The sequence below is a fragment of the Vombatus ursinus genome, unplaced genomic scaffold (genome assembly GCF_900497805.2).
Source record: "Vombatus ursinus unplaced genomic scaffold, bare-nosed wombat genome assembly UNPS02003292.1, whole genome shotgun sequence".
NCBI lineage: Eukaryota > Metazoa > Chordata > Mammalia > Diprotodontia > Vombatidae > Vombatus > Vombatus ursinus.
Genome location: NW_020943070.1, coordinates 2,853,927 through 2,863,770, shown reverse-complemented (window position 1 = coordinate 2,863,770; position 9,844 = coordinate 2,853,927). Strand labels below are relative to the sequence as shown.

The window sequence follows — 9,844 nt, the reverse complement described above, 5'->3', positions numbered from 1 at the left end:
CTGACATCCCCTGTTCTAAGCCCCTTTTCAGCTCTGACATTTCCTGTTCTAAGGCCCCTCCCAGCCCTGACACTTCTTGTTCTAAGCTCCCTCCCAGCTGTGACATTCTAGGTCCTAACATTCTTGTTGACTGACAACCTCTGTCCTAAGTGCTAGTTAAGGAAAGAGAGGAGTCTGCCATTCAGAGGCAGAGAAGGGGGGCCGGTAAAGGAAGGAAACCAAGGCTGGAATTGGCGCTGGCCAGTCTCCTGCTGGCTTGGGGTCTGTCCACACCTTCACAGGTGCCATGGTCCCGACTCCCAAGATCAGGAGGCAACCATTAAGATGAAATCAAGTCCAGGAGCACTGATGAAGGTGCTACTCTGCAGAGATGGAGACCCCAGGGAGCCCGCCCTTCAGAAAGAAAGGAAGCCAGAGACAGGCCGCCAGCCGAGGCTGGGGCCGGAGGAAGCTGCAGCTTTGGAATGTAACAATTTATTGGGGGGCAAAATAGGCTTTTAACTCCCCATTCCTGGCATTGATACAATACGGAAGAGCAGCAGGAGAAACAAAACGTACAATACAAGAGTAATCAGCACAAAACAACCAGGAAAAACCCAACAGAACCAAAAAGGTCCCAAACCCCGAGACCAGCCGGCTTTTCCACCCGAGACATCAGCTGGGGAAGGGAGGGCGTGGAGGCTGAGGCGCAAAGCCGACAAAGGCGGGGAGGCGGGCCAGGCGTGCGCAGGGGCTTCCCCTCCTCCCCCGGCCCCGCCCCCCTAGGGGGGCGAGTTTAGCCAGCTGGAGCTGGATGTTCAAACAGTGAACACGGGGAAACCGAGCCAACACACTCCATCCTGGAAATGAGAAGATGACAGGACCCCCTCCCAAAATATAGAGAGATATGTATGTGTATATATTTATATATAGAATTCATTCGTGCACAATGCTTTTCATTAAATGCGTTTTTCTTTAAAAATCTAAAAAAAATTATAAGATACATTATTCCTTTTAAGGGTTGTTTCTTTCTGTTTTGTTTTGTTTCAGCTTTTAAAAATGAAAACAAAGTCTCCACCTCAGCTGGTCCGGCAAAGGGAATCCCTCGCCCCCAGGGCCCTCAGGAGCTCACTTGGATGGAGGACGTTGGCACACAGGAAGGCACGGGCTGGGAGGTGGGCCTCGTGTCCACCTCCCTGCCCTCTCCCTGCCCACCCCTCCCCTAGGCCTTGTTCCCAAATCCCAGGAACAATCCGGAAAGGGGGTGACGGGAACCCTCAGCTTTTCCCTTCGTACCAAGCTTCAGGAGGACGATGGAGAGGGAGGGTTTTCATCAGAAATCCAGGTGGAAAACTTCCTTCTTTTGCAAGGTTCCTCCCAAGGTGGGGGCTTGGGGCACAGAGTGGGTCTCCAAGAGCCCTGGGGGGGGCGACCTTGGACCAGTGCATGAGAACCGGAGACCAACACAGGGTGGAATCAGACCAGTCTGGTCTCTCCAAGGCAAGAAGTGCAAAACGGTGGAAGGGGGTGGGGGATGGGGTGGGGCTGGACGAGGACAGGCACAGGCCTCGAGCCTGACCCCGGCTACCATAGGGAGTGGGGAGAGGCACCACCCCGGCCACAATCAAACAGGACAGATCCCCCCAGGACCTTCGAGAAAGGGCAGGCCCCACCGTTTCCTTCATCCATCTCTTCCTAGCAATCACCTTTGAGGGGCCAGACAAGAGGGTAAACGAACGCAGCCTCGGAGACCTGCTCTCTGTATCACTGCCTCTGGCTTTCCTCTTTGGGGAGAGAATAGCCCAGGTCCATCATTGGGTGCCCAGAGGGATGACTGGCGAGCCCCAGTGCTGAGCGCCTCTAGTGCCCATGGGAGGAGGGGGAATAAGGAGGTCTACCCTCAAAGCCCACTCTGAGAGCCTGGGCCTTCCCCTCCATCTCCTCCCCTGCCCAGACTTCCGGCCCCCCCCCACCTCAGAGAGCAGCACAAGGTAGGGCAAAGAGTCCCCGACTTGGAAGTCAGAAGACCTGGGTTCAGATCCCGATTCTGCTGTTTACTGTGTGATCCTGGGTAAGGTGCTTTCTATTTCCAGGGCAGTCTCCCTCATCTTAAAAAAGCATTTTCGGGGGACTGGATTTTGATTTCATTGAAGCAGGGGTGCAGCTAAGGAAACCAGCACAGAATGGTGAGTCTTCTGGTCTCAGAGCTGACTACGGCCCAGAGGGGTAGGTGACTTGCCCAGGGTCACACAGCCAGGGTGTGTCAGACTTGGGACTGGAACCCAGGTCTTCCTGACTCCGAGGCAGCCTCTCTATCTGCTACGCCAGGCTGCCTATCCTTCTAAAATAGTAGTAACAATACCTGCCTCCCCAGGACTGAGTGAGACGACAGATGGGGAAAGTGCTTTGAAAATCGTAAAGCGCTATAAAGAATAGTTAAGAATAAAGCTGCCATGGCTCCCCTGGCCCGGCAGCGGCGGCTGCTGCATGCTGGGGTTGCTGTACAGCCCTCCAGAGCAGGTATGGTGCCCAGCAGGGATGCCCTGCCCTGGGCCCCGGGCATCCCAGCTGCGACCTCCCATTTACTGCTTCTGAAAAACACACGTCCCCCAACCCAGTTCACAGATGGGGAAAAGAGAAGGCGATCTGGGGGCTGGTGGGGGGGGGGGTCGCACAGTTTAGACGGGAACAGTCTCACACATGAGACCAGACCTTAGTATCTATATGACAAGTGGGGACAGTGGGGGAACCCCAAAAGCTCTTGTGACGAAATCAGGCTTGGGAAAACGGGGTTTGGGGGACTTGGTGTACAAAAATAAAGAGCAGTGGACTGCAGCTTCTGCCTGGTTATGGGGCAAAGGGGAAAGCAGCTGAGGCCTTGGGGGATGGGGCACCCCCCGGCTAGGAGAGGAGGCACTCAGTCCCCCCAGGGCGGCTAGGGACCCTAAGGCCCAGAAAGATTCTACTCCTGGGCCTTGAAGGTTTGGGTGGGCATCTCCCTATTAAGGGGGGGGGCAGGGAGGAACTGCTGTAACCTACATCAGCTAAAGCCTATCCTCCTCCCTGGGGCTCCTCTACCATGGTCCTCCATGGGTGGGGGGGGGGTCTCTCTCCCCTGAAGCAAAGGGACCTTGCTCCTCAGGAGGCTGCAAAGACACCACTCCCACCCCAATTCACATGCCCTGGGCCTCTTACTTCTGCTCCCTAGAGCCCTTCTCTACCCTCTGGGGCATGGCCAGGTTAAGGACCCCTCATCAAGGTCTAGCCATCTCCCCTTCACCCATTCCCAAGCCAGCCCCACTCAGCACCATACACCCTATTCACCCATGTCCTACCTTCAGAGGAAGAAGTAGAAAGGAAGACCTGGGGCCCATATCCTGTCATGGGTGAACATGGTGGGACACTGAGCTGTCTCACTTTGGCCCTTTCTCCTCCCCTAGGCTCTGGAGGGGGATACTTTGTGGACCTCTTAGGGTTCCACTCTAATCTCTAGTCGAGCTGGGAGAACGGGAGAGCAAGAGGACCCCCGACGGGTTCCCCACCTGCTCCAGAGATCAGCAATGCTGGCTTTCCCTCCACACGGCCGGCTGATGGCCCCACCACAGCTGTGCAATCACAATTATTAGTATTATTTTTTAAATATCTCTTTCTTCCCCCTCCCTGTAGGAATTCCACAATATTTTTTCTGTCTTTTTTTTTCTTTTCTTGTAAAACTAGTTCTTTCACTCTCCCATCATAAAATCACCTTTGAAAACACGACTTTCCCCCCACCCCACCCTTTTTTAAGAAAGAAAAAAAATTTCACAAATGACAGACTCTCAGAAAACACGTTTCTAGGGTCCCTGGGAAACGGCCAGATCTGGGCGCCCAGGTGAACTTTCATCAGAGGGGTGGGGAGGGAGGCCAGCTCTTCCAAGAGGGACAGCTGACCGGCACTTGGACAGTCAACCAGTCAATGGAGGGTTCTGGTCCTTTTCACCAGGGGAAGGAAAGGATGGGCCCATGTGTCCCATGCCCCAAGGGCCACCGTCCCTGGACCCTCCAAGGCCAGCGGCCCTTACTTCTAACAAGTCCTGAGGAGGGCCAGTGGGCACTACTGGGATGGCCCTGAAGGAGGGGACAGATGGGGCTCTTTTTCCATTTTTCTGCTTCCCTTTCTATTTTCTGGAGTCATTCTATCCCTACCCACACATGTACACATGTACACACACACACACACACACACACACACGCACACACGCACACGCACACAGCTCAAACTAGAATCAAACAACCATCTTGGACAAGACGCATCTACTCCCCCAAACAATTACCCTCTAATCAAGCACAGTATATTATCTGGAGAAAACATGATCCCCCCTTTGCCAGCTCCCCCTTTCTGGAAGCCCCTCTTCCCCCCACTCAGATAAGCCACTTGAAAGAGAAGGAAGGCCTGAGGGTCTGCTCCTGCCCCTGGAAAGTAGAAAAGATCAGGATCCTCGGGGGAAGGTGGAGAAGATTTGGGGTCTCTGTCCTCCTAGAAGGAGGCTGAGCTCTGCGGCCAGCTCTCTGGGTCCCAGGGCCAGAGAGAACAAGGAAAAGACCATGATGGTCCCAACAGGCTGCCAAGCATGCAGCAGGAGCCGACGAGAAGGCCAAAGATCTCCAGGGACCTGGGGCTTTGGGGGGCCCCCAAGGCCCCAGGAGATGCTGGAGGATTTGCTAATTACTCCCACAGCCAATGAAGGTAAAGCAGAATGAAGAGCAAGCCTTCTACACACAGAGACTGAAGCTCCAATACAGAGTGCTTGGGCAGCAGTGGGGAAGGCTGGGAAGGAGGGGGCTCCACCCCACAGTGCACACATACACACAGGCACATACACGCCAAGATGCGACAGACACACACAGGAAGGACAGTGTCCCCAGAAGGCTCTGCTAGCACCTTTGGTTGACGAACTCTAGGGGCCCACTTCAGATCCTGGGTGTCTTTGGAGGGGAGGGGAGGGGAACTCTCTCAGCCCATCTACCCCAAAGAGGAATTAGGAAGGAGGTGGGCTAGCAGGGGATAGAGAGAGGGCTGGCCACCAGGGGAGCTGCCTGGTCCCCAGTCTGGGTGTGGACGGCGGGCTGAGGGGGTGTCCCTGCCACACAGGGGCCACTGCAGCTGCTCAGGCTGGGGACCATGCTACCAATCAGAGCCTCGAACCCTGGAGCCTCAGGTCATGGATGCTGGGCATAGAGACAGCCACAGCCTCCATATCTACCCACAGCAATGGGAGGTGGGACACCCCCCCCATTCCCAAATCTAGGAGCGAGGGTGGCGAGGAGGACGGAGTTAGCACCTGGGGGCAGGGGAAGAGAGGAGAGGTCTCAAGAGCACCCTGTCAGCTGCCAATTTAGCACCGAGAGTGAACAGATGTGAGCTCCGGGTACCCAGGTCCTGGCGGTGGGGAAAGGGCAGGAGAGAGAGCGGGACCCAGAACCCCAAGGAGGACTTGGCCAGATGCCGCCTTTGCTGCCTGGGCTCCCGATGCCACCGGGGCAAGTGAGGAGGTGTCGGAGGCAGCAGCCCTCGACAGGGTGGGACCCAGGTGTGTGTCAGAGGCTGGTGGAAGGCCAGAGCAAGAAACCAGGAAGAGCATGGAGCCTTGGGCTCATTCATGACAAACCAGCGCACACCTGCCCCTTCCTCACTTCCACTGACCTCCCACAGACAGAATACTGTCGGTCCTGCACCCACCACCCACCCACAGCTAAGGCAGCCCCAGCGCATCTCAGGCAAGCCCTGCCCCATCCTTCCTGTCCCCTAGGGCTGGGGAGTGGGTCAGAGAGAAGTGGGGTGCCTGTGAGCCAAATAAAATCAGCAAAGGACAGGCGGGAGGTGTGCGTGGGTGCAGGGGGAGCAGAGATCAAAACGCTAGTGAATGTGGGCACGAGAGGATCCCCAACCCATGCCCAAGTCAACCCTCCCCTCCGGCTGGAGACCACCAGCTCCCTTCATTTGCTCCCCCCGCTGTTTCCCCCACCCCCACCCACAGCCCCCTGCGCCACCTTCTCAAAATCCTCAGGGTTGCAGAATTCCTTGATGGTGACGGTCAGGAGGTTGCTGGTGACATCTGTGACCACCACGTTGGAGCAGGGAGACATCTCTGGACGCCAGTCCCCAGCCTCCTGCTCGGGGTCGGAAGAGGATCGTGGGGGCGAGGACGAAGGGGGCGTGTGGCCCCCATCGCCCCCTCCCGGGGGTGACCGCTTGCTGGTAGCCGCAGACTCAGGCGGGATGGACAGGTCAAGGACCTCGGCCTCGCGCCAGTCAGGGACCGCTGGGCTGAGGGTCTCCGGGAGAAGCTTGGGGGGCGAGTCGTCGGGGTCGGAGGACGAGTGCGGGGTCGGGGAGGTGCACCCTGAGGAGCCGGAGCTGCGGATGTCGTAGGGGGCCGTGGCCAGGACGAGCCCCCTGGGCGGCGGGGCGGGGCCCTGGGAGGCCCCAGCCTCGGCCTTGCCGGCCTGCGCAGGGGGTGGCGTCGGGCTAGGCGAGGGCTTGTTGTAGATGGAGAAGGCCCCGAACTTCACGTGGCGGATCTGCGTGCGCAGGATGCTCTCGCTAAACTTCTTGCTCTTGCCAATGACCCGGTTGCGGGAGGGGATCTTGGGGCGAGCCAGGGCCCCGCTTCCCGCGCCGCCCGCAGCGCCCTTGGCACCCTTGTCGATGACCTTCAGGTTGAGGATGATGCGGCTTCTCTTGGGCTCCCTGGGCTTCACCTTGCGGTTGATAATCCTCACGGTCTCGGAGAAGGGCGAGATGGGCGGCCTCATGCCCGGGCCGGCGCCCGGCCCTCCGCTGCTCTGCGGGTCCGGCCGGGGCAGAGGGCGCCGCGACATGCGGTGGCAGCGCCGGATGTCCTTCTTGAGACGATGCACGGCGGCGCTGGAGTGCAGCTTGGGGGAGGTCGAGCTGGAGCCGGGCTTGACCGAGAAGTGGACATCGGCGATGCGCAGGGCCTCAGCCTGGGCGCGGGCCTGCAGGGCAGGGCAGAGGGAGGTGAGAGGCGGAGGAAAGGTGAGGTGCCCACCTGGGAGCACAGCCAGAGGCAGGGGGCAGGAGGCCAGGGTTCTGGAGGCGCCAGCCCTGCCTCAACCTCCCCCCCCTGCAAAAGAGAAGGAGGACCTCTAAGAAGGTCCCTTCCACCTCTGTCAGTGCTCTGAAATGCCCGGAGGAAGGGGGCCTGCCTCACCTGGCTCTCTGCTGCCCTCTGGTGGAAAAGCCAGGCATCCTTCCCTAGTTGACTTAACAAAGCTTGGGCTGCTTGGAGGGGGGCCCACCTGGTCCCTTCGTCCCTCCTCCCAACTGGCACACTCCTCTCTAATCAGACAGCTCTCCTCCCCCTCCACCTAACAATAACAATAATAATAACAGCTGGTGCTTGTGTAGCGCGGTAAGATTTGCAAAACCCTTTACAAATATGACTCTCAACCAGCCCTGGGAAGTGGAGGCTGCCATTTTACAGATGAGGAAACTGAGGTAAACAGAGATGAAGTGACTTGGCCAGGGTCACCCAGCTAGGAAGTATCTGAGTTCTGGCTTCCCAGAACTCTCAGCTCCTGCAAGAAGGTCTGTTGCCCGGTCCTCATTATTGGTGGTGCCTTCCTCCTGAGACAGACTCGCCTCCGCCCCGATTTCTCTTGTTCGTACATGGTTCTCTTCAGGTGAAGTCACATCACCCCCATGTGAGCTCCCTTTGTATCCCAGGGCTTAGAATGGGGCCTGACACATTAAGCAGGTGCCGAATAAATGTCTGATCAATACCTTGAGTGGGGGCCCTTCCCCACTCACTGGGCCTCAGTTTTCTCATCTGTGAAATGTGAAGGTGGAATAAGAAATCTCTAAGATTCCTGCCAGTCAGAATGGTCTCTGTTCACAGGACCACAGCCTTAGGGCTCAAAAGTCATCTAGCCCCTCATTTTACAGATGAAGAAACTGAGGCCCAGAGGGAGGAAATTACCTAGGATTACAGCTTGGGAATTATAAGAAACTTCAAAGGTCATTTAGTCCAAGCCCTTCAGAGTTTTACAGATGAGGAAGCTGAGGCCAGGGACATGACAGGATCATAGACTGAAAGCTGGAAGGGACCTCAGAAGCTATCAGATTCAACCCCTTCATCTTACAGATGAGGAAACTGAGGCACAGAGACTCTAAGGGACTTGCCTGGTCACATAACTTGTAAACATCTGAGTCAAGATTTGAACTCAGGTCCTCAGAGGACCCCAGAGCCAGGGCTCTGTGCCCTGCTGTTCCCCAGTTCTGGTACTCTGTGACTGAGGTGACAAAGTGGAGGAAAGTCCAGATGGGAAAGGGGGCAGGGGGTAGGGAGGTACCCGAAGGTAGCAGCCGACTCCCCTCCTTCCCAGGGAAAGATAGTGGCCTCTCTGCTGCCTGCCCCCATCAATGCCCGGAGGGCCCCAGCTAGGCTACCAAGCACTTGGAGGAAGCGATCATAACAACTGCAGGCATTCACTGGAGGCGTCACCCAGACTGGGCAGACGTGCAAAACACGTCACTCTGAGCACAATCCAAAGGCAAAGATAAACTGCCCCAGGAATTTGGCCCCCACCCCCAGCTTTGGTTCTAGGGCCAATGGGGAGAGGTTCCCGACTGGCCGGCTCACCGTGACCACTCCCCTTTCTGGCTTCCAGCAGCACTGACTGAATAGGTCCATCACTGGACATTAAAACAAGAACAGCAACAAAACGAAACAAAACAAAAAAAAAAAAACCCAACAACAAAGAATGTCAGAGCTGAGAGGGGCCTGAGAACAGGGGACGTCAGAGCTGGGAGGGAGTTAGAACAGGGGATGTCAAGGCTGGGAGGGGCCTTAGGACAGGGGATGTCAGGGCTGGGAAGGGCCTGAGAACAGGGGATGTCAGAGCTGAGAGGGGCCTGAGAACAGGGGATATGAGAGCTGGGAGGGAGCTTAGGACATGGCTAATCCTGGGATCTCAAAGCTGGATGGGTCCTCAGAGACCATCTAGGCAATCCCCCCTGAGGCTCAGAGAGGAAGGCCTATCTCACGCCAGGCAGGCAGCTTGGCAGGAACTTTCCAGGGCCACCCAGGCTGATGAGCAGTGAGGTCAGGACATGATATGAGACTGAGCTCCTCAAAGGAATGGCTGGAGGAAGACCAGGGTGACCCCCTCCATGGGGGAGAGGCGCGCTCCCCGCCCCCATCCTTAGGAAGGGCCTCGTCACTCAGACCCCCTCACTTTACAGACGGGGAAACTGAGGCTCATTCCAGGTGACCAGGGGATGCACACCCTGTCCTCCATCTCCAAGGTCGGTGACTTTTTAGTGCCAGGACCTGGAACCTAAGCAGGTTCTCTCTCAGCCTTGCTCCACTCACCCCACAAGTACCGTCGGAGGAGAACCAGGCTTGGCCCCAGTTCAATAAATGCATGCTCCCTTCTCTCCCCACCCCCACCCCATGGCTTCCCTCTGCAATGACCCCGCTGGCCACACGGTGGCACTAGATGCCTCCCTGGCAGCCGTCCCAGCTCTGGGAGTATAAACAACCCAGATCCCTTCTAATGTCCGGCATTGTTACAAGGATGACAACAAGAGCCCTGATAAAGAAGGAGGGAGAGGGGAGGGAGGAGGGGGAGAAAGGACAGGAGGAGGAGGAGGAAGAGGGAAGGGGAGGAGGAGAGAAGGGGTGAGGAGGAGAGGAGAGGGGGGAGAGGAGGGGGAGGGGAAGGAGGGAGGGGGAGAAGAGGGGGAGGAGGATGGAGGAAGAGGACAGAAGGAGAGGGGAGGAGGGAGAGGGGGAGGAGGAGAGAGGATGAGGAGGAGGAAAAAAGAGGGAGGAGGAGGGAGAGGAGGAAGAGGAGAGAA

General features: G+C 57.2%; 2 protein-coding genes across 2 annotated transcripts in view; both read right to left on the bottom strand.

The window, feature by feature from the left end:
- The window catches only part of NPTXR (neuronal pentraxin receptor), a 37,428-nt gene extending 37,140 nt beyond the window's left edge, over nucleotides 1–288 (bottom strand). The window contains exon 1 of the mRNA XM_027871208.1: nucleotides 274–288. Within this exon, the coding sequence (XP_027727009.1) occupies nucleotides 274–288 (15 nt within the window). The remainder of the gene's footprint in view (nucleotides 1–273) is intronic.
- Nucleotides 289–5,955: 5,667 nt separating this feature from the next.
- Nucleotides 5,956–9,844, bottom strand: part of CBX6 (chromobox 6) — an 11,830-nt gene continuing 7,941 nt past the window's right edge. The window contains exon 5 of the mRNA XM_027870884.1: nucleotides 5,956–6,978. Coding sequence (XP_027726685.1) covers nucleotides 5,956–6,978 — 1,023 coding nt within the window. The remainder of the gene's footprint in view (nucleotides 6,979–9,844) is intronic.